The sequence below is a fragment of the Ranitomeya variabilis genome, chromosome 1, assembly GCF_051348905.1.
Source record: "Ranitomeya variabilis isolate aRanVar5 chromosome 1, aRanVar5.hap1, whole genome shotgun sequence".
NCBI classification, from domain to species: Eukaryota; Metazoa; Chordata; class Amphibia; order Anura; family Dendrobatidae; genus Ranitomeya; species Ranitomeya variabilis.
Genome location: NC_135232.1, coordinates 643,544,441 through 643,569,838, shown reverse-complemented (window position 1 = coordinate 643,569,838; position 25,398 = coordinate 643,544,441). Strand labels below are relative to the sequence as shown.

The window sequence follows — 25,398 nt, the reverse complement described above, 5'->3', positions numbered from 1 at the left end:
TAGGGGGTCTACTTTCCAAAATGGTGTCACTTGTAGGGGGTTTCAATGTTTAGGCACATCAGGGGCTCTCCAAACGCAACATGGCGTCCCATCTCAATTCCAGTCAATTTTGCATTGAAAAGTCAAATGGCGCTCCTTCGCTTCCGACCTCTGCCATGCGCCCAAACAGTGGTTTACCCCCACATATGGGGTATCGGCGTACTCAGGACAAATTGTACAACAACTTTTGGAGTCCATTTTCTCCTGTTACCCTTGGTAAAATAAAACAAATTGGAGCTGAAGTAAATTTTTTGTGAAAAAAGTTAAATGTTCACTTTTTTTAAAACATTCCAAAAATTCCTGTGAAACACCTGAAGGGTTAATAAACTTCTTGAATGCGGTTTTGAGCACCTTGAGGGGTGCAGTTTTTAGAATGGTGTCACACTTGGTTATTTTTTAGCATATAGACCCCTCAAAATGAGTTCAAATGTGATGTGGTCCCTAAAAAAAAATGGTCTTGTAAAAATGAGAAATTGCTTGTAAACTTTTAACCCTTATAACTCCCTAACAAAAAAAAATTTTTGTTCCAAAATTGTGCTGATGTAAAGTAGACATGTGGGAAATGTTACTTATTAAGCATTTTGTGTGACATATCTCTGTGATTTAAGGGCATAAAAATTCAAAGTTGGAAAATTGCAAAATTTTCTAAATTTTTGCCAAATTTCCATTTTTTTCACAAACGCAGGTAATATCATATAAATTTTTCCACCATCATGAAGCACAATATGTCACGAGAAAACAATGTCAGAATCACCGGGATCCGTTGAAGCATTCCAGAGTTATAACCTCATAAGGGGACAGTGGTCAGAATTGTAAAAATTGGCCCGGTCATTAACGTGCAAACCACCCTTGAGGCTTAAGGGTTTAAAAAACAAAAGTTTATATCACCCCCTCCTTTTGCTACACTGAAAATAAAACCATTAAAAAAGCAAAACACATATTTGGTATCACTACGTTCAGAAAGGTCCGATCTCTCAAAATATAAAGTAAATCAATCCGATCGGTAAATGGCACAATGAGTAAAAAAATAGAAACTCCAGAATTATGGTTTTTTTTGGTGGCCGCGACATTGCAATAAAATGCACCAGAACCTTCTCCCCCACCCCACTTGTTAAGCTTGCAAACGGAGAGACCCTACAGTTAGAAGTCAGATGGGAACCATCCACTGACAGTTCATAGTAATAAGGCTTCTTTCACACTTCTGTCGGTACGGGGCCGTCACGAAGCGTCGGCGTTACGTACCGACGGAAGTGTTTGCTTTCACACTTCCGTCTGCGTTGCCGAGCAGGAAAGATTGTGATAGTGATATTTCCTGCTGGGCATGCGCAGCCTGAAACACTGGATGCGACGTACAGAAAAATGTTCCCTTGAACGTTTTTCTGTTATGACGGGCCGCCAAAACCTGACGCATCCAGTGCACGACGGCTTCGACGTGTGGCCATAAGTCGCGATCCGTTGGCAATACAAGTCTATAGGAAAATGCAGGATCCTGCTAATTTTTTTGCAGGATCCTGCATTTTCAAAAATCGACGGATTGCGACGTAAACAGAAAGACGTAAGTGTGAAAGAGGCCTAACTGGCCCAGTGTATGCAAGGGGCCTGTCTCTATGTCATACTATTTGTGGTTACAGCAGCATGAACCTTTTGACATGTTGAAATATTTTGCATTTTGTAGACATTGCAAAGAAGTTTGGATCAAGTTCTGGGCTCTGGAAGAGGTCGCTCTGCAGTGAGGAACTCCGACCTTTTCTCTACCAATGTTTCAGTGCCTGGTATGTGTGAATGTGAACGCATCCTTATGTCATCTTTAGTGCTTCATTTTAGGGGGGAACACTTTTATTATGCTTATATAGCACCCTTAATTCTGCATTGCTTTACATACATCATCGTTGTCCCCTTCGGGGCTCACAATCTTCCCTATCAGTATGTCTTTGGAGTGTGGGAGGAAACCCACACAAACACGAGGAGAACATACAAACTCCTTGTAGAATTTGAAGCGAGGACCCAAGTGCTGCAAAGCAACAGTGCTGACCACTGAGCCATCGTTGAAACCTTAGTTCAAGGGAACCTGTTAAACCCAGAAACGCTATTTGCCGGCAGATTAGTGGTAACATGTCGGTAAATAGTGTTTTAAGCCCTGTGTAATATGTTTACTGGAGTAGCAGCTACAGGGAGAAAATTAAGTTTTATTCTCTCTGCATCCACTCTCTTCCAGTCATCAAGACAATGCAAGGACTGCTTACAGTCATCGCTCACTACAGAGTGCATTGTAAGCGCTCCGTGTCACCGTGATTGACAGCCTTCGCCTCATTGCATGTGCGTGCAGAGCAGGCTGTCAGAAAGCCAAGGAGTAGCTTCAGGTAAATGGTGTTTCTGGATGTGACAGGATCCCTTTAATGGCCACCATTTTTCCTAGTCTGTAAGCTTATGTCAGGTAAATGAAAAGGCAGATTTGTCAAAGTAATGGTAAGGATCATTTTCAACAACGTTGGGCTATATTCACACTGCTGTTTTTTCAATTTTTATATCATTTGATGGCAAGAAAAATGCAGCATGAAGCCCCATTTATAAACCAAAGTGTTAAACCACAATGGATCCCAATATAGGTCTGTCGGTATGTATCATACATTGACGGGTCCCACACCACACTATGACTTCCATTATTGATGGAAGCCACAATACAGATGTGAACCAAACCATAGACCTCATTCATATTTTGTCTTTTTTTGCAAACCAAAATCTGGAGTGGAACCTACATAGAGATGAAAACTAAAGTGTAAAAATGTGTACTTCTTGCATCAGTTTTTGGAAACCAAAAGCAAGATCCAAAGTATGAAAATGTTAGACCTTATCTTATCCAAAACATGAGTGCCCTTGGATATGCCAGGATTTAACAGCGTTGTCTGATTGTCAGGGGTTTAACGGGATCCCGCCCCGCAGTGTGTTCTGATTTATTCACACAGCGGGGCGGGATCTCGGGCCTCTGGTACATGCAGGCCCGAGATGAATTCCATCAGGGGATATGAGTCGAAGGGCAGCGCAAACTGCGCATGCCCGAAAAAGAAAAGCATAGCACAGGAGCCGGGTACGGGACTAAAGACAGAGGAGGCGGCGCACGGAGGGGCTGACTGATGGCTGGGAGGCGGTTGTGTCCGGGGGAAAATACGTGCCCCCAGGACAGACTAAAGGTATGGTGCGAAAACTATAAAAAATAATATTGCTGCGTTGGAAGGGAACACAAAAAGAAGAGCCACCTTCACATAATGCAGCATTAGTGCTGCACAAGGTGCCTCTTTTAGTTAAAAACGCCAGGTTGGGGGGAGGGGGGTGACTGGTTCCCTTTAATCGCTGTGACCCGTCGATCACTGGATACCTTCATTACATGAGTAATATATATATAGTATATATATATCAGTAAGATCAACCCTCCTAAGCTTTCTATATTGGCATTTAGGTAATAAATAGTTGAATAAAATGACACTTTGATATCTGCGATCTGATAACTTATTCCAGGGGAATCCACGTTTTTCTTATATGTAAATGAGCTGTTAAGATCTATGGCCATAGATCTCCCTGATAATCTGCCTCCAGATCTTATTTTACATAAAAGGAGGCGTTATCAGTGTGAGACATGTTATGTCTGACAGTCTGCTCTCCTGATCTACATGTCTCACACTGGTAAGGCCACCTTTCATTTATAATCAGATATCCCTAAGACTCTGCCTCCAGAGCTATGTCCGGCCCATAGATCTTAATAGCTCATGTACATATTAAGAAACATATTGATTACTCTGGTATAAGACATCGGATCGCAGATATCAAGGTATCATTTTATTCAACTCCCTATGACCTACATGCCCATATAGACGGCTTAGGAGGGTTGATCCTACTGACAGATTCCCTTTAAAAATGTATATATTATGTTTGTTAAACTACGAAAACATTTGTAATTTTTTTTGTGTTGAATAATTATATAATTTATCCAATCTTAAAAATTATGTATTTGATATTAAGATCCCAAGACTGCCAGTTGTATGTCTACTGTGGAATCACTACCTGGAAAACCAAATCCCTACTCTCTCCAGCGTGATCCTATCCTCCACCCTACTGCAGTTTCCTACCAAGAACTCGCCACTAAGGTCCAGGCCAGTGCAATGTCAGAGGTGAGCTGTGTGTGTATAGTCCTTTCCTGGATCATAAAAAAACACTGTAAAAATCCATGAAAGATTACATGTAGCATCCTTTAGAAGCAGATCGCAATGCTGAAGCAGGGACAGTTTAGTTCTAGCTGGATTAACAATGGATGGGAATAACCGGTGGCCTTGTATGGCTGCCACTGTTACTGATGTCCAGAACTGTTACGGCACTGTCTTGCTAGTTTTATGGTGAAGCGTCTGTAAAGGACTTTTCCCTGATCCACATCTTCTGCCTTTCCTTTTCTTTACACCACTGTTGCAAGGAGGGTTTAAAATGTAATGAAAGAAGAGAGTGTGTAGATATGGGCCTGATGGAAACAACCAAGCGTATGCATACATACCGTAATCTGTGAATCAGTGATCATTGTTCTGTGGGAAAGCAAAATAATGATGCAAAATGCAGTCCTGAGAGGGTAATAAAAAGCCTCAGCTTAGCCATTTTATGTGTGCATGTATATATGCGTATGTGTCAGTGTGTCTGTGTGTATTTTTATGTGTATACAGTACAGACCAAAAGTTTGGACACACCTTCTCATTTAAGATTTTTCTGTATTTTCATGACTATGAAAATTGTACATTCACACTGAAGGCATCAAAACTGTGAATTAACACATGTGGAATTATATACTTAACAAAAAAGTGTGAAACAACTGAAAATGTGTCTTATATTCTAGGCTCTTCAAAGTAGCCACCTTTTGCTTTGATGACTGCTTTGCACACTCTTGGCATTCTCTTGATGAACTTCGAGAGGTAGTCACCGGGAATGGTTTTCAATTCACAGGTGTGCCCTGTCAGGTTTAATAAGTGGGATTTCTTACCTTATAAATGGGGTTGGGACCATCAGTTGTGTTGTGTAGAAGTCTGGTGGATACACAGCTGACAGACTGTTAGCTGCTTTTTTCTTGCCATAATACAAATTCTAAGTAAAGAAAAACGAGTGGCCATCATTACTTTAAGAAATGAAGGTCAGTCAGTCCGAAAAATTGGGAAAACTTTGAAAGTGTCCCCAAGTGCAGTGGCAAAGACCATCAAGCGCTACAAAGAAACTGGCTCACATGAGGACCGCCCCAGGAAAGGAAGACCAAGAGTCACCTCTGCTTCTGAGGATAAGTTTATCCGAGTCACCAGCCTCAGAAATCACAGGTTAACAGGAGCTCAGATTAGAGACCAGGTCAATGCCACACAGAGTTCTAGCAGCAGACACCTCTCTACAATAACTGTTAAGAGGAGACTTTATGCAGCAGGCCTTCATGGTAAAATAGCTGCTAGGAAACCACTGCTAATGACAGGCAACAAGCAGAAGAGACTTGTTTGGGCTAAAGAACACAAGGAATGGACTTTAGACCAGTGGAAATCTGTGCTTTGGTCTGATGAGTCCAAATTTGAGATCTTTGGTTCCAACCACTGTGTCTTTGTGCGACGCAGAAAAGGTGAACGGATGGACTCTACATGCCTGGTTCCCACCGTGAAGCATGGAGGAGGAGGTGTGATGGTGTGGGGGTGCTTTGCTGGTGACACTGTTGGGGATTTATTCAAAATTGAAGGCATACTGAACCAGCATGGCTACCCCAGCATCTTGCAGCGGCATGCTATTCCATCCGGTTTGTGTTTAGTTGGACCATCATTTATTTTTTAACAGGACAATGACCCCAAACACACCTCCAGGCTGTGTAAGGACTATTTGACCAAGATGGAGGGAGAGTCATGGGGTTCTACGCCAGATGACCTGGCCTTCACAGTCACCAGACCTGAACCCAATCGAGATGGTTTGGGGTGAGCTGGACCGCAGAGTGAAGGCAAAAGGGCCAACAAGTGCTAAGCATCTCTGGGAACTCCTTCTAGATTGTTGGAAGACCATTCCCGGCGACTACTTATTGAAGCTCATCAAGAGAATGCCAAGAGAGTGCAAAGCAGTCATCAAAGCAAAAGGTGGCTACTTTGAAGAACCTAGAATATATATAAGACATATTTTCAGTTGTTTCACACTTTTTTGTTAAGTATATAATTCCACATGTGTTAATTCATAGTTTTGATGCCTTCAGTGTGAATGTACAATTTTCATAGTCATGAAAATACAGAAATATCTTTAAATGAGAAGGTGTGTCCAAACTGTTGGTCTGCACTGTGTATATGTATGTATGTATATGTATATATGTATGTATGTGTATATATATATATATATATATATATATATATATATACACACACCGTATATACTCGAGTATAAGCCGAGATTTTTGGGCTGAAAGTGTCCCTCTCGGCTTATACTCGAGTCACGGTCTGTGGCAGGGTCGGCGGGTGAGGGGAGAGAGCGCTGAGGCATACTTACCTAGTCCCGGCGATCCTGACGCTCCCCTGCCCGTCACACTGTCTTCGAGTGCCGCAGCTCTTCCCCTGTACAGCGGTCACGTGGGACCGCTCATTAGAGAAATGAATATTCATTTCTCTAATCAGCGGTGTCGGTGACCGCTGATAGAGGAAGAGGCTGCGGCACCCGGAGACCAGCTGTCCGGGGGAAGGAGCGGGACGCCGGGAGCAGGTAAGTATCGCATATTTACCTGTCCACGTTCCACACGCCGGGCGCCGCTCTGTCTTCCCGGCGTCTCTCCGCTCTGACTGTGCAGGTCAGAGGGTGCGATGACGCATATAGTGTGCGCGCCGCCCTCTGCCTGATCAGTCAGTGCGGAGAGACACCCGGACCGGACGCTGGGGAGCTGCAAGCAAGAGAGGGGAGTACATGTTTTTTTTTTTTATTGCAGCAGCAGCACCAGCGTTATATATGGCACAGATTTTTGTGGAGCATCTATGGGGCCAAACTGAACGGTGCAGAGCATATAGGGCACAGCTTTATATGGAGCATCTATGGGGCCAAACTGAACGGTGCAGAGCATATATGGCACTGCTTTATAATGAGCATCTATGGGGCCAAACTGAACTGTGCAGAGCATTATATATGGCACAGCTTTATAAGGAGCATCTATGGGGCCAAACTGAACGGTGCAGAGCATATATGGCACTGCTTTATAATGAGCATCTATGGGGCCAAACTGAACTGTGCAGAGCATTATATATGGCACAGCTTTATAAGGAGCATCTATGGGGCCAAACTGAACGGTGCAGAGCATATAGGGCACAGCTTTATAATGAGCATCTATGGGGCCAAACTGAACGCTACAGAGCATATAGGGCACAGCTATATAAGGAGCATCTATGGGGCCAAACTGAACGGTGCAGAGCATATAGGGCACAGCTATATAAGGAGCATCTATGGGGCCAAACTGAACGCTGCAGAGCATATAGGGCACAGCTTTATAATGAGCATCTATGGGGCCAAACTGAACGGTGCAGAGCATATAGGGCACAGCTATATAAGGAGCATCTATGGGGCCAAACTGAACGCTGCAGAGCATTCCATATGGGGCAGCTTTATAATGAGCATCTATGGGGCCAAACTGAACGGTGCAGAGCATATAGGGCACAGCTATATAAGGAGCATCTATGGGGCCAAACTGATCGGTGCAGAGCATATAGGGCACAGCTTTATAATGAGCATCTATGGGGCCATAATGAACGGTGCGGAGCATATATGGCACAGCTTTATAAGGAGCATCTATAGGGCCATACTGAACGGTGCAGAGCATATATGGCACAGCTTTATAAGGAGCATCTATGGGGCCATACTGAACGGTGCAGAGCTTATATGGCACAGCTTTATAAAGAGCATCTATGGGGCCATAATGAACGGTGCAGAGCATATATGGCACAGCTTTATATGGAGCATCTATAGGGCCATAATGAACGGTGCAGAGCATTGTATATGTGGCACAGCTTTATATGGAGCATCTATGGGGCTATAATGAACGGTGCAGAGCATTCTATATGGCACAGCTTTATATGGATAATATATGGGGCAATAATCAATGGTATGGAGCATTATATATGGCACAGCTTTATATGGAGCATCTATGGGGCAATAATGAATGGTATGGAGCATCTATTTTTATTTTTGAAATTCACCGGTAGCTGCTGCATTTTCCACCCTAGGCTTATACTCGAGTCAATAAGTTTTCCCAGTTTTTTGTGGCAAAATTAGGGGGGTCGGCTTATACTCGGGTCGGCTTATACTCGAGTATATACGGTGTGTGTGTGTGTATATATATATATATATATATATATATATATATATATATATATATATATAGTTTACATTTTACATTTAAAAAATTAAGTATTGAACATGTCACCAATTATCTAAGTAATTATATTTATAAAGGTCCTATTGACATGAAATTCTCACCAGATGTCGGTAACAGCCCTTCCAATCCACACAGGCAAAGAAATCCAACCACAGATGTTCATAAATTATGCGTAATAATGAGGATCCAAGAAGTATCATTTTTCCTTCGCCCATGGCGGCACCACGAGAGTGGGGATCTGCCCTTCAAGGACAGGAAACCTTCAAGATAAAAAGGGCAGCTCATCTCTCCGCATCAGTTGGTTGCCATGAAATCTTAAGAAGACCAGAAGAGGATGCCTGGTTTGGATGGTGCTTTGGCAGCTCGGCTGCTGCATCCGTCACCAGGTGCCGGTAGCGCCTCAGAGGCCACGTTTTGCTGTGCCCTCCCTGAGCGAAGCATGGCCACAGCCCGTGTGGCAATGCAGGGGTAAGATAGGAGCCTCGGAGGCCATGTTTTGCCTTGCTCTCCCTGATGCACATGGTGGCCCTGCAGCCCGCGAAGCTCAATGGGGGCGGATTAAGTCAAGGCCGTGTCCCGCAGCAGTACCTGAGAAGAGGTCCGATCGGCATCTTGCACTGTGCGCTTGGCTAGCATCTAGCTAATGGCCTCGGGGGCCAGGGATTCTCTGCCTTCCCTGAGCTGGATATGGGAATAGGAGGTTAATATTGGCTCCTTACCTTGATTCCATGTGGTTAGGCCCTTTGCGGGTGACATGGCGGTCAGCGCGGTCTACAGGAGACACGTGCAGCGCCGGAAGAGTGCACGCACCGCAACTGATCCCAGCGCGCATCGGAAGTGGAATGCCGGGTGAGCGTGGGGTCTGAAACAGCGGGAGCGCGCACCAGAAGTAACCCAGCGCGCACCGGAAGTAGATGTGGATGCGCGTGGGGGAGCATGTAGCATAGAAGAACCAGCACCGGAAAGAACTGGATACATGGGTTGTGCACACATGCATACCCCTAGACAATGAGCAGCGCTATTGGGGGAAAAAAAAACCAGATGGTGTAATCAGCAGCATCGGGAGAAAACACACTGGGAATAATGAGGCAGGTGTGTACAAGGAAGAGGTGGCACCCTTCTCAAATTAATGAGGCCTAAGGTAAATACCTAAGGTGCAGCAGGCTTACAGGCGGTGGCAACCATGGAAGCCTTTTCGCCTGAGCACTTGCAGCCTCAGCAGCAGAAACCAGAGAGGCACCAGTCACGCTCACAGGAGAAAAGCAACCACGCCGTAGAAGCATTGGGGGCCACTCGGGCAGTACACGGACAGATTTCCGTAGCTCTAGAAAGGAGGGGTCCATAGTCTCTGGAGGAGACATTGAGAACACCATACAACCTCCAGATCTGGTACCCATTTGAATCATCCGAGAGGTGAGTGATCTCCGAGAAAGTACAATACACTAAATGTCTGTTTTCTTTCTCTCTCTCCTGTCTCCTACCCTCTCCCTGTTTTTTTTATATATTGGTGGGGTGGAGTGTTGGGGGTCCCTAGGAAAAGCAACGCCAAGCTTAAGAATAAGGAGTGTACCCTATGCAGAAGCCAATTAGGGACTTCATCGAGTAAAAGTTTGTCAGGACTGTATTGACGACCATTGCGGAAGAAACTCCCGCGTTTTCAGCCAATTTAAGAACCCTGATACAGTCGGAGGTCCATAGATCAGTTAGTGCGTTGCAGGCCACAACGGACACTGACAGTAAGGGGAGAGAGAGATCCAATCCCTCCTTTGTATCGCAAGAAGACTCCACATGTTCTGAGCTGGAGGACTCAGATTAATCACAGTTCTCTGGGAGTTCAGAGAAAGATGTTAGCTTCCCAGTGGAAGCCACAGACAATCTAATAAAAGCAGTCTGGTCCACTATGGGATTGGTAGATGTGAAACCCAAAAGATCTGTGGCTTACAAAGAAAAAAACGTAGAACCTTCCCCATTAATGAGCAGTTACAAAGTCTCATTAAAACTGTGTGGGAGAAAACCGTAAAGAAAGACACAACCAGTTGGTGCATTAAAGAAAAAGTATCCATTTGATGAAGAGGCGTCTTCATCCTGGGATAAGCAACAAGACTGGATGTGGCAATCTCAAAGATCTCTAGGAAGTCTTCCCTCCTGTTTGAGGACCATTGGATAGGAATATGGACAGTTTTCTTAAAACAGCTTGGAAGTCCTCGGCTGGGGCATTAAGACCAGCCATTTCGACGTCTCGTGTGTCTAGATCTTTGAAGGTTTAGATAGACAACCTAGAAGATCAGCTGGAACAGCGAGTCTCCAGAGAGACCATCTTAGAGGCACTTCCTACCATCAAAGCAGCAGCATTATTTTTGGCGGATGCCTCGGCAGACTCGGCAAGGCTGGCGGCCAAGTCACCAGCGCTAGCCAACGCAGGACATCGCACGGTGTGGCTTAAATGCTGGCTGGAACCCTTACAAGCAAAAGTAAAGCTCTGCTCCCTGCCTTAAGAAGGTAAGTTCTTATTTGGGCCAGCGCTAGATGAAGTACTGGAGAAGGCAGGAGAGAAGAAAAAAGGTTTTCCGAAGCAGCCTTTTCCATCTTTTCGGTGCTCCTTTCGGAAGGTTCGCAGGAGGGAGGCTCTCACTTCCTCCCCGCATGGGAAGAAATTTCATCCAGCACCTGGATTTGGCAGATTGTGAGGTTCGGCATAAAGTTGAGTTTCCAGTCTGCCACCTCAAAGATACGTGCAAACTCCGATTCAGCCCTCACAAGAGAAACAGCGAAGCCTGGAATATTAAGTAATATCGATGTTAGAAAAACACGTGCTGGAGGAGGTTCCAGTGGAGGAGAGGGTTTTATTCCCCCCCTATTTCTAATTTTTAAAAAATGGACGGTTCCTGGAGAACCATTATAAATCTAAAAGGTCTCAACAGCTATCAGATAATTTCTTCATTCAAGATGGAGACCGTTAGATCGGCGGTAAAACTTCTCATCCCACAGTGTTACATGGCGGTCCTAGACCTCAAGGATGCGTACTACCACTTCCCTATATGTGAGCAGGATCGCAAATTCCTCAGAGTAGCGGTACAAATAAAATCTCAGCCCATTTTCAGTTCAGAGCCCTACGCTTCGGGTTCGCAATAGCCCCTCGGGTTTTCACAAAGCTGATTTCAGAGGTCACGGCTCATCTAAGAGAAAAGGACATTCTAATAGTACCGTATCTGGATGACTTCCTGATTGTAGGGAGAAGCTTTCTTCACTGTTAGGAGCAAGTCAGGATAGTCATGGAGACCTTACAGACTCTCGGATGGCAGCTAAATCTAAAAAAGTCCAGACTGGGACCAGCAACAGTACAGATTTTCTTGGGGCTAGTAACAGACTTGGTGGCACAAGCGTGCCGGCTCCCAGAGGAAAAGATCAGACAATTAGTCCTGGCGTCAATAAAGAAGCCAAAGATGACACTCAGGAAAGCGATGGCACTGTTGGGGTCTCTAACCGCCTGTATACCGGCAGTAAAATGGGCTCAGTTCTATACAAGAGAACTGCAGTGGTGTGTACTGCAGAACGATCCACTACTACAGGGTCACTTAGAAGGAAAGCTTACCCTCCCAGAAATGGTAATTCGGTCACTCATTTGGTGGCTACAGGTCAGGTCAGCTCTAAGAGGGGTTCCCTGGGTATACAGGGCATCCAGAATAGTCACAATGGATGCCAGTCCCTAGGGGTGGGGAGCCCACTTAGACACCCTGTGGCTCCCGAATCCATGGTCCCAAGAGAAAAGGGGCTTATCAAATGAATGGGAGCTTCTGTCCATCGAACGGGCACTGAAGGGGCTACTACCGCAGCTTCAAAAGCAGCATGTGAGAGTCCTGTCGGTCAATCAGACAGCAGTAGCCTACATAAATCATCAGGGAGGCACTTGGTCTCGACCATTGATGGAAATAACAGAAAGGATCTTAAGTCGGGCGGAACATCACTTCCTCTCATTATCGGCCCTGCATATCCGAGAAGTAGACAACTTGAATGCAAATTTCCTAAGTCGCAATCGGTCAAGACAAGGAGAATGGTCTCTGAAGAGATCGGCATTCAGTCAGATTGTGGACATGTGGGGTCAGCCCACAATAGATCTTTTTGCTTCAAGGAGCAACAGGAGAGTTCAGAGATTTTGTTCTTTAAGCCCAGCGGACAATCCGTATGCGGTGGACTCCTTCAGGATAGAGTGGACATCAGGCCTCCTATATGCTTTCCCTCCAATATGCCTAATACCGGCGGTCTTGAGAAAAGTCAGAGAAGACAGAGCCAGAATAATTGTAATAGCCCCATTTTGGCCAAAGAGGCAATGGTTCTACTGGCTAAGGACAATGTTGGTGACTGATTCGTGGGTCATCCCAGAGGATCAAGACCTGCTGACACAGGGACCTTTCCTGCATCCTCAAATGTCCGGGTTGCATTTAACAGCCTGGAATTTGAAAGGTCGCTTCTTGAGGGGAAAAGTTTTTCGGCAGGGTTTCTACACTGCTTAGTAGCAGAAAGCTGATAACCACTTAGATCTATGGGAGATTCTGGAGGAAATTTTTGTCCTTCTGCGGGCCGGTACAAGAAGGGGGAGGTTCTGGTAGTGGCTATGCTAAAGTTTTTGCAGAAGGGGGTAGAACTGGGTTTAGCAGTCAGTACCCTCAAGGTGCAGGTTTCAGTTCTGGCTGCCTTATACAACTGTGACCTATATAATAATGTGGCTAATAATAGATGGATGGCCAGGTTCATCAGAGCCTGTAGTCGAGCAAACTCTGTCCTGTCTCCTGTACCTGCTCCTTGGGATCTAAATCTGGTTTAGTCAGCCTTAGCGGAGAATCCCTTTGAGCCCTTACACTCTATTTCGGAGAAGGTAATTTCATTAAAAACAGTCTTACTAGTGGCACACACTTCAGCCTCTAGGATAGGGGACTTACAAGCTTTATCGGCAGACCCTCCCTACACTCAGGTCATGGACAATAGAGTAGTGTTGAGGTTGGACCCAGCTTACCTCCCCAAAGTGGTATCAAAATTCCATAGAGTTCAGGAAATAATACTGCCATCTGTCTTAACCCGAGTAACCAGAAAGAGGAGAGGCTTCATTGCCTGGATGGTAGAAGATGACTCCTACGCTACTTGGAGGTAACAGAGCCCTGGAGAAAGCAGAGGGCTCTATTTGTCTCTTTTCAGGGGTCCAGAAAGGGCCTTAGGGTGTCCAAACAGACTAATGGACTCTCTCACCCATCTAGCTATAAAATAGCTTATGTCAATGCAGGCAGGGCTATTCCTGAAGGTCTGAAGGCCCATTCCACAAGAGCCATGGCGACATCATGGGCGGAGAGAGCAGATGCTTCCATCGACCAAATTTGTAAGGTGGCTACTTGGTCCTCTTATTCTGTCTTCAGACACTATAGGTTGGATCTGTCTGCTTCCTCTGACCTCATTCAGGAGAAGGGTGTTACAAGCCGTGATCCCTCCCTAAGTAACTACAAGTCTCTAATTCTCTCGTGGTGCCATCATGGATGATGAGAAAACACATTTATTACTTACCTGGTAATGTGTTTTTTCATGACCCATGACGGCACCCTTATATTCCCTCCCTATTGATCACGTTTTTGTTTCGGTGCATCATTATAGTTAGACACTCCCTTGGGTGTTGGTAGAAATGTAAAGTATAAATGGAGGTATGATTTGAATATACACTAATCAGCGGAGTTCCTCTCATGCTCTGGAAAATAACTGATGCGAAGAGAGGAGCCGCCCTTTTTATCTTGAAGTTTTCCTGTCCTTGAGGGGCAGATCCCCTCTCTCGTGTTGCCATCATGGGTCATGAAAAAACACATTACTAGGTAAGTAATACCCGTGTTTCACCTTGAAGAGAGTGACATGTTAAGCATGCCGAGATGAGGAGACTAAAAGCCACAATGCTCCTCTGGGAAATATGCAAATTGTCTCTTCAGAGAGAAAAAGAACAAGAACTCTAGTGCCACCTATTGGAAGTAGCTATCCTAAAAGTCAATGACGACCCTTTAACGAGCCTTGTCACATGACTTAGGATAAAAGACAGACCAGAATCTCAATTTGCAGACACTGTGTTTCGGGGTACTGCCCCTTGTCAGTGCAAAGTGTGAGATCTGGTTTGGCTGTATGAGAGGCATCTGACCGGAATCCAAGAAGTATCATTTCTCCTTGCAGAGAGTACAGCCAAACCAGATCTCACACTTTGTGTTTTCGGGTACTGCCCCTCGTCAGTGCAGTGTCTGCAAATTGAGATGCTGGTTTGGCTTTTATCCTAAGTCATGCGACAAGTCTCGTTAAAGGGTCGACATTTACTTTTAGGATTGCTACTTCCAATAGGTGGCACTAGAGTTCTAGTCCTCTTCCTCTCTGAAGAGACAATTTGTGTAAAAATGAGAAACAATCTTGTGATGGGTAAAACAAGTGACCTGTCTCAATACCTTTGCAACCTTATTGTTGCAAACCATACTGATGGCATTGTTTACAGAAGAATTTCTAAACTACCGAAGGCTCCAGTGAGCAGTGTTGACACCAGTATCCAGAAGTGGAAAGAACATAATTTCACCATAAACCGTCCACGACCAGGTGCTCCCCGCAAGAGTTCAGTAAAAGGAGTGAAAATAATTATTAGAAGAGTTATCCAAGAGCCAAGGGCCACCTGTGGAGAGCTACAGCAAAACCTGGAATCAGCAGGTACTATTGTTTAAAAACAAAACATAAGTAATGCACTCAACCGCCATGACCTGTATGGATGCTTACCATGCAAAACTCCATTGCTGAGCAAAAAACATGTTCAAGCGCGTTTACAGTTTGCTCAACGACATTTAGACAAGCCTGGGAAATAATGGGAGAATAGTCTGGTCAGATGAGACCAAAATTGAACTCTTTGGATGCCATGATACACACAATGTTTGGAGACCAAAAGGCACTGCATATCACCCCAAAAACACCCTTCCAACAGTGAAGTTTGGAGGTGGGAACATCATGGTGTTGGGCTGTTTTTCAGTATACGGTACTGGCAAACTTCATGTATTTCTTCATCTTACCTACTTTTGAGTGCTGAATTCTCTTTATTCTCTGGATTCTCTTTATTACTTGTATATACAGTATTGTCTTGTACCTTTGTAGCATCTCTTGTATATTTTTATAACCACTGCCTAATCATTTGATTAAGTATATAAAATTGAATAGCTTTATTCCTCTTGGTATTTAAACTGCATTCCTGAAGCATCATGAGACTCTGCGTTACCATTAACAGGCGTCCAATCAGCCTGTGTATTCATACCCCGTGAACGTTTCCACATTTTTTCATGTCACAGCCACAAACTTAAATTTATTTTATTGGGATTTTATGCGATATGTGTCACGGGTTACCACAATAGGAATCAGGAGACCGCAGCGTCTGATTTCTCCTACTTCTGCATTGATTAGAAGAATTTCACCTTCATATTAAACAGTATAAATTTATTTTAGCAGTTCAGGGGTTAATCTGCTCAAATGTGACCTCCTGGAAGCTTCCTGCATTAAGGCTCTCAGCTGTGCACTGTTAGCCACTCCCATCTCCTATATAATCTGGTCAGTGGCTAGCACTCATTGTCAGACCTAGCTTTTGCTGCATGGCTGGAGGTTGTTGTGTGTTATTGGAGAAGGCGTTTGGTGGATTTATCTGTGACTGTTGCTAGGTTTTGAGTGTGTGAAAATTCCTTTTCTCCCACTTTTGGTTTAACCCCATCCCCCACTCCCCAGTGTTTACCTCTGCTGTTTGTGTAAGTATATTTGTATTATTGGTATTTTCCATTATCCCTGTTTGTATTACCTTGTTAAGGTACCGTCACATTTAGCGACGCTGCAGCGATCTAGACAACGATCCCGATCGCTGCAGCGTCGCTGTGTGGTCGCTGGAGAGCTGTCACAGACAGCTCTCCAGCGACCAACTATGCGAAGTCCCCTGGTAACCAGGGTAAACATCGGGTTACTAAGCGCAGGGCCGCGCTTAGTAACCCGATGTTTACCCTGGTTACCAGCGTAAACGTAAAAAAAAAACCCACTACATACTTACATTCCGGTGTCTGTCCCCCGGTGCTGTACTTCTCTGCACTGTAAGCGCCAGCCGGAAAGCACAGCGGTGACGTCACCGCTGTGCTCTGCTTTCCGGCCGGCGCTTACACCGTGCAGAGAAGCACAGCGCCGGGAGACAGACACCGGAATGTAAGTATGTAGTGTTTTTTTTTTTTTTTTACGTTTACGCTGGTAACCAGGGTAAACATCGGGTTACTAAGCGCGGCCCTGCGCTTAGTAACCTGATGTTTACCCTGGTTACCAGTGAAGACATCGCTGAATCGGCGTCACACACGCCGATTTAGCGATGTCTACGGGAGATCCAGCGACTAAATAAAGTTCTGGCCTTTCTGCTCCGACCAACGATGGCACAGCAGGATCCTGATCGCTGCTGCCTGTCAAACTCAACGATATCTCTAGCCAGGACGCTGCAACGTCACGGATCGCTAGCGATATCGTTCAGTGTGAAGGTACCTTTAGTCTGGTTGGTGTATTACGGTACACTACTACTCCCCTCTTCCCTGGGTGGGGGAAGGTTACAGACTGAGGGTGGATTGAGGAGCTAAGGCAAGGTACGTGGCATCGGCATCTACACCATCAGAAGTAATCCGGGGAACAGGGCGACCTAGGGCACCCCTAGCGTTAGAGACAGGGAAGGAGCCCCTGGGACACCCGATAAGAGTTGTGACAATATACCAACACAAAATAGCAAGTATTTTTGATATGTAAAGGAAATGATACATGGTTTTCTAAATACTTTAAAAGTGTAAATCTGAAAATTGTGATGAGCATTTATATATTTGTATTCAGCCCCCCGCTCAGAGTAAAAAAAAAAATTGTAGGACAACCTTTCACTGCAGTTACTGCTGCACATCTTTTGGGATCTGTCTCTACCAGGTTTGCACATTTAAAAGCTGAAAATTTTGCCTGTTCTTTTTTGCACACTCAGTGAGATTGGATGGAGGTATCTATGAACAGCAATTTCCACATCTTGCCAGTCTCTCAAAGGAATTTAAGTCTGGACTGTGACTGGGCCATTCACACACACATCAATATGGTTTGATCTAAGGCCATGTGCACATGCTGCGGATTCCATTGCGGAATTTTCCGCAGCGGTTTTGATTAATCTGCAGTGCAAAACCACTGCGGTTTTTACTGCAGATTTATCGCGGTTTCTATTGCGGTTTCCACTGCGGGTTTACACCTGCAGTTTTCTATTGGAGCAAGTGTAAACCCGCAGCGGAATCCGCACAAATAATTGACATGCTGCGGAAAATAAACCGCTGCGTTTCCGCGCATTTTTTTCCGCAGCATGTGCACTGCGGATTTCATTTCCCATAGCTTTACATGGTACTGTAAATGCATGGGAAACCGCTGCGGACCCGCAGCTGCGGAAACGTAGCAAAATCCGCAGCGTGTGCACATACCTTTAACCATCCAATGTAGCTCTGGCAGTATGATTAGGGTTGTTGTCCTGCTCAAAGGTGAACCTACACCCCAGTCTCAAATCTTTTGCGGACTACAGTAGGTATTCCTTCAGGATTGCCCTGTATTTAGCTTCATCCATTTTCCTATCAACTCTGCCCATCTTCCCTATCCTTGCTGAAGAAAAGTCTCCACACAGCATGGTGCTGTCACCACCATGTTTGACAGTGGTGATTGTGTTTTCATGGTGATGTGCAGTGTTAGCTTTACGCTACACACAGCATTTTTCATTCAGCCCCAAAAGTTCTTGGTTGGTCTTATGGACCTTCTTCCACATGCTAGCTGTCTCCCCTACATGGTAGGTCAGTATGAGATTGCACCATTCATCTCTGTTTTAGCCAAAGTGGTCTTCAAGAAAGACAATCAAGGAGGAAACCAGTTTTAAAAGCAAATCATATGAAAGTGAGACTAAACTTTGCCAAAATGCATGACAAGCCACATATGAAGAGATTAAAGACTGAGCTATTTGGCACATCACATCAGCTGTTTTTACAGACATAACAGTGAAGCAAAGAAAAGAACATTGTACATACTGTGAGACATAGAGGAGGCTCGGTTATGTTTTGGAGCTGGTTTGCGGCATCTGTCAACAGGGGTCTTGATGCTGTGCAGGGTACAATGAAATTTTATGACTATCAAGGCTTTCTGGAGCGAAATGTGCTGCCCAGTATCAGAAAACTTGGCCTGAATCCCAGGTCATGGGTTCTCCAACAGGATTACCCAAAACACAAAGCTAAAAGTGTATCCAGCTGTATGATTTATATCAAACAACTTTTTTTTTTTTCAGGTAATGACTGCTTGTTCCTACAATATAAAGAAGTTATATAATCGCCAAGCAGCAGCTGGATGGATGTAAGCAAGCCTCAATATTAAAACATATATTTTTTTCCACTGTAACAAATGATACACATGTAGATGATGATACATACTTTTATTTATCCTGCTCCTGTTAATGTAAATTGTCATAGCTTTGTTTACATTCCAGATACCAGAGCACAGAGAGAGATGTATTGGTGTATTATAAAGCTTTCTCATCGGCCACAAAGCATGGATTTATTGGGGCTGGAGTCATTAGAAGGCCAATTCATGATGTCTGGTGCATGGTGAAAGACATTAGCACAAGGCGTTTGTATGACCAATCCATCCTTACAGCCTGTGTACATGAGAGAGTGAGCAGCAATATTCAGTTGGGTAAGTGCTATCTATTCCCATCTCAACCAGTCCTTAGTAAACTCTTCCAGCTTTGGGGCTTCCAGTGGGATTTCCACTGCAAATGTGCAGCACTTTACAGTACAATACAAATGCACCACATTCTGCCTCCGACTAGAGGAAGGAAATCTGATATGTTTCTGTTCCCCTTTTGGCATGAAGCTAACGGTTTTCCAACCTCTTCCCCCCCCCCCCCCTCCCCCCAAGTGTTCAAGTCCAAGCTGGTGCATATGCCCATGGTTTTCCCATGTTCTCCAATGAAAAACAAATTTGAATAAATTGGAATAACATCTGTACTCTTTAACTCGTTACTCACCGCCAGATACAATGCTGTAAAACATACTTTCCACTTTAAAGAAGCATTCCTCCTCTCATCAAAATGTTCATCCTCTTAATATAATGCAGTCATCATGTTATATAGCACTGTGTACTTCCAATTGCTAATTTTTCCTTTCTACCCAGCTAATTCTTCTCTTTTCCATTAGGTCTAAAAAGCCAAGCAAAAAAACAAGTGTGGGATTGCACCTTTTTTTGCAATTTCACCGTACTTGTAATTTTTACCCATTTTCTAGTACATGACATGCTAAAACCAATGATGTCGTTCAAAACTACAACTTGTCCCACAAAAGATAAGCCCTCACATGGCCATATTGACGGAAAAATAAAAAAGTTCTGGCTCTGAGAAGGAGGGGTGCGAAAAACGAAAAAATGAAAATACCCCGGGTCATGAAGGGGTTAATATATATGCAGCAATAAGATTACTCTGTCCTAGGTGCATTACGCTACATTTATCTACATTAAACCTCATTTGCCAAGTGTTTGCCCATTCAGATTGGTTTGCAATATTGTAAAGTCAAGGTCAGATTTTAGTATCCTACATAGTTTGGTGTGATCAGCAAACACTGACACTTTATTAATGACTGTGTATGGGATTGAGAGTAAAGAGGTAAAAAATTGGTCCTAGCACAGATCCCTGCAGTCCCCACTGCTGATTATATCCCATTTAGAAAATGTATCATATACAAGGATAAAAACTTTGATGGGACTACTTCTTTAATTCATTCAGATTTCTAGTAATGTTTTTATTTTTGGGAGTTCCGGCTTATTGTAGATATTTCTTTTCTTTCCTAGTGCATGTGATGACTGACATGTCTCTTTGCTATCTAAAACAACCCAGGGACTTCTGTTGTATGGCTGTGGAATATAAACAAGTAAGATATTTACTAATGCTTGATGTTTGTTGTAATACACTATCATGATGTAGATTTAGATCACAAAATGGTATTTGTGTCACATTCCAATCTTGTAAAATAAAAACTCTAAGGGCTGTCCCACACGTCCAGATAATTCCGGTACCGGAATAAATCGGTACCGGAGTTATCCGTGTCCGTGTGCCTGGGAACTCACGGAGGCCATACGTGCTGCTTCCAGGTCTGGCCGCGGCTTCTCCTGCATGCAGTCACGTGGGGCCGATCATTTACAGTCATGAATATGTGGCTCCACCTCCCATAGGGGCGGAGCCGACTATTCATGATTGTAAATGATCGGCCCCACGTGACCGCATACAGTAGGAGGCGCGGCCAGACCAGGAAGGTGTGACAGCCAACGTGGGAGCGGGTGAGTATTTTCAGGACAGCGGGGGGGGCGCACAGGGGGTGGGGGGGCGGCGGACACCTAAATCTTTATTTTTAACACTATTCTTCATATTTTCTCTACAGCAAACGCTGCTGCAGGGAAGATATGAATCGCGGCTTCAGCACCATGTGGGGGGGACAGCGCTTACTTTAGCGCTGTCTCCTGCACGCACACGGACCCCAGACGGAGAATGTCCGTGTGAGGTCCGTGTTTTACGCGGACCCATTGACTCTATTGGGTCCGTGTAAAACGTGCGCTCCCACGAACACTGACATGTCTCCGTGTTTGGCACACGGAGACACGGTCCGCAAAAAATCAATGACATCTGAACAGATGCATTGATTTTTATGGGTCTACGTGTGTCAGTGTCTCCGGTACGTGAGGAAACTGTCACCTCACGTACCGGAATCACTGACGTGTGAAACCGGCCTAATCACAACTTGGATTTTATTTAATAAACTTTATTTAGAAACACTCACTTTATTCTGCTACTTTTGTTAGTCAAGGCCTTTCTATCAGCAACCAAAAATCTTGTGCAGTTTGGCCCAACCCCTGCCATTGCTGATCAACATCTCCCCAATAATCAGTTGTCCTCAGTCCCCATACACATTACCAAATCCAATGATATTGGCAGGTCCAGCTTACAATAGTCTGGAAAGGTGGTGGCTAAATCCCCACAAACTGTTGCATGGATAGTACTACCAATGCTTACTACGTACAGCAGCATCCATCACTATAATCATTCTTAGATACTTCTCAAAAAAATAAAGGGAACACTAAAATCCCACATCCTAGATATCACTGAATGAAATATTCCAGTTGTAAATCTTTATTCATTACGTAGTGGAATGTGTTGAGAACAATAAAGCCTAAAAATGATCAACGTAAATCACAACTAATATCCAAAGGAGGTCTGGAGGTGGAATGATGCTCAAAATCAAAGTGGAAAATGAAGGTACAGGCTGATCCAACTTAAGTGGAAATGCCTCAAGACAAGGAAATGTATGACCTCCCTACAACGTCTGGGCATGCTCCAGATGAGGTGGTGGATGGTCTCCTGAGGGATCTCCTCTCAGACCTGGACTAAAGCATCCGCCAACTCCCGGACAGTGCAACATGACGTTGGTGGATGGTGCGACACATAATGTCCCAGATGTGTTCAATCAGATTCAGGTCTGGGGAACAGGCGGGCCAGTCCATAGCTTCAGTGCCTTCATCTTGCAGGAACTGCTGACACACTCCAGCCACATTAGGTCTGGCATTGTCCTGCATTAGGAGGAACCCATGGCAAACCGCACCAGCATATGGTCTCACAAGTGGTCTGAAGATCTCATCTCGGTACCTAATGGCAGTCAGGCTACCTCTGGTGAGCACATGGAGGGCTGTGCGGCCCTCCAAAGAAATGCCACCCCACACCATTACTGACCCACTGCCAAACCGGTCATGCTGAAGGATGTTGCAGGCAGCAGATCGCTCTCCACTGCATCTGCAGACTCTGTCACATGTGCTCAGGGTGAACCTTTAATCTGTGAAGAGCACAGGGCGCCAGTGGCAAATTTGCCAATCCTGATGTTCTGTTGCAAATACCAAGCGTCCTGCACGGTGTTGGGCTGTGAGCACAACCCCCATCTGTGGACTTCGGGCACTCAGACCATCCTCATGGAGTCGGTTTCTAACCGTTTGTGCAGACACATGCACATTTGTGGCCTGCTGGAGGTCATTTTGCAGGGCTCTGGCAGTGCTCCTCCTGTTCCTCCTTGCACAAAGGCTGAGGTAGCGGTCTTGCTGTTAGGCTTTTGCCCTCCTACGGCCCCCTCCACGTCTCCTGGTGTACTGGCCTGTCTCCTGGTAGCGCCTCCAGCCTCTGGAAACTACGCTGACAGACACAGCAAACCTTCTTGCCACAGCTCAAATTGATGTGCCATACTGGATGAGCTGCACTACCTGAGCCACTTGTGTGGGTTGTAGAGTCCGTCGCATGCTACCACGAGTGTGAAAGCACAACCAACATTCAAGTGACCAAAACATCAGTCAGAAAGCATTGGTACTGAGATGTGGTCTGTGGTCCCCACCAGCGGGACCACTCCTATTATTGAGTGTGTCTTGATAATTGCCAATAATTTCCATCTGTTGTCTATTCCATTTGCACAACAGCATGTGAAATTGATTGTCAAACAGTGTTGCTTCCTAAGTGGACAGTTTGATTTCACAGGTTTGATTTACTTGGAGTTATATTCTGTTGTTTGTGTTCCCTTTATTTTTGTGAGCAGTGTATGTAAAATGTATATGTCCAACATATTGCAGACAATGGCCTATAATTATAAAAGGTAACCGTACATACTTTTTTTTTTTTTTACAATGCATTTTAAAGGTGCCGACTGAAGCATCAATTTTCTATGTCCATGAATAGATGTTAATCACGAATAGGTGATATGTACCGTATTTTTTGGACTAAAAGACGCACCGGACCTTAAGACGTACCCCAAACTTGGGGTGAAAATTGCAGAAAAAAATATTTTTTTTTATAAGATGGGGGTCCGTCTTATTGCCCGAATTTACAGGAGGCATGGTGTCGGCAGAGGTGCAGTGTTGTGGCGATATGGCGTGCACCTGAGCAGGGTCCCTTCCTGTTTAGGTGGGCGACGCCACGGCCTGGTGTCCATGGGGGGCTTGCAGCAGAGCTGTGGCGGCGGAAGAGGTGCAGGGATGATGAGGCGCAATGAGCGTTATGGCGTGAGCAGGGTCCCTTCCAAAGGTGAGGTGACGCAGCGGCCCGGTATCCAAGGTAAGCAGCAGAGCCGGGTGAATCATGGCTTTATCAGTGGTGGCGGCAGCCATCTTCCTGAGGCCGCGCGTGCGCAGATGAAGTGATCTGCTTCCCGGGGCTTCAGGAAAATGGCCGTGGGAGGCCACGCGTGTGCAGATGGAGATCGCAGCGGCCATTTTCCTGAAGCCGAGTTCGTAGATTTAGATCTCGGCTTCAGGAAAATGGCCGCCGCGGTCTCCATCTGCGCACGCGCGGCCATTTTCCTGAAGCCCCGGGAAGCAGAGCACTCCATCTGCGCACGCGTGGCCTCAGTAAGATGGCCACCGATAAAGCCGTGATTCACCCGGCTCTGCTGCTTAACGGGCTGCTGCGTCACCTCACCTGTGGAAGGGACCCCGCTCACGCCATACCGCTCACTGCGCCTCATCATCCCCGCACCTCTGCCGCCACACCACTGCCGGTAAGCCTGCATCCCAACTATAAGACGCACCCCCCATTTCCCCCCCTTTTTTTTGGGGGGGGGAAAGTGCTTCTTGTAGTCCGAAAAATACAGTACATGACCTAAGACCTCATTCAGACGTTCATTTTCACTTGCATGTTGCAGCTGAGTCTTTGAAGGATAGAAGAACTACCCATTATAGTTTACAGATCTGTTCTTGTCCTATTTATTTTGCACACTGCAGGTTGATGAAAAATGGACGTGTTTTTTTCGGCAAAGTCACCAATGCAATAGGTCCATGAAGATCAGTAATTAAATCTGTTTGCTGTCTGTTTTTTACATTATAATGTATAGGAGAAGGTTTGCATTTATTTTCCCACATGTCATATGGAAATACTGATGGTAAAAACCAAGACACTAAAATGAGACACCGGTCCTGATGAAAATCGGACCATTTTTGTGTACGAGAATAAGGACTGATGTCTGAATAAGGCCTTAGGTGGGTGTTATCCGTAATAATAATAATCTTTTTATTTATATAGTGCCAACATATTCCACAGCGCTTTACAGTTTGCACACATCATTGCTGTCCATGATGGGGCTCACTATCTAAATTCCCTATCAGTATGTGTTTGGAATGTGGGAGGAAATTTGAGAACCCGGAAGAAACCCACACAAACGCTTGGGAGAGCATACAAACTCCTTGCAGATGTTGTCCTTGGTCATAGTACATCATATTAATATTTGTTTCCTCCTCACAGGAGAAGTGTTACAGCCTGTGCTTCCAATCTGTGTATAATGAGGATATGCCACGTCCTAGTAAAGACACTGTACGAGGAGAGCTCCTGCCTAGCGCATGGATTCTACAGCCCGATAACCTCCATGGAGAAGACATCACAAGAGTCATATACATGATCCAGGTAGGAATGATGAGTAGTGGCATAAAACTTCAAAGGTGTTCTCTGCTATTACAATGTCAGTAGCAGTAACCTCTTTTGGTCACTCATGCACTATTACACATAACGTACATTTTGTAGCAGTTTATAGCCTCATGTTGCAGATCTGATCCATTAGCGCAGCAGTACGAAATATGGCAGGTGACTGGTAGTGGTTCTGTGCTCAAATTGTGTTGTGACCCTTTGATTCTCAGGATCACGTTATTCACTGGAAATTATTTTTCAGTTATTCTGATTACTGATATTAAGTGCATACCCCCTTGCGGAGCTGGTTTTGGGAAAATTGGGGCCCCAAATGCTAACATGTTGCACACAGCACGCACATACATACGCATCTGTATATTACATAGGGCACACACAAATATACACATACGTGTATATCCCCTTTCTGACATTGGAC

The 25,398-nt window shown here is 44.9% G+C and overlaps 1 protein-coding gene across 2 annotated transcripts in view; it reads left to right on the top strand.

Moving 5' to 3' along the window:
• The window catches only part of STARD9 (StAR related lipid transfer domain containing 9), a 305,447-nt gene that overhangs the window by 270,641 nt on the left and 9,408 nt on the right, over window positions 1-25,398 (top strand). For both annotated transcript variants that reach the window (XM_077261513.1, XM_077261521.1), the window contains 6 exons: window positions 1,715-1,811; window positions 4,054-4,202; window positions 18,780-18,844; window positions 18,978-19,183; window positions 20,333-20,412; window positions 24,804-24,962. In XM_077261513.1, coding sequence (XP_077117628.1) covers window positions 1,715-1,811; window positions 4,054-4,202; window positions 18,780-18,844; window positions 18,978-19,183; window positions 20,333-20,412; window positions 24,804-24,962 — 756 coding nt within the window. The remainder of the gene's footprint in view (window positions 1-1,714; window positions 1,812-4,053; window positions 4,203-18,779; window positions 18,845-18,977; window positions 19,184-20,332; window positions 20,413-24,803; window positions 24,963-25,398) is intronic.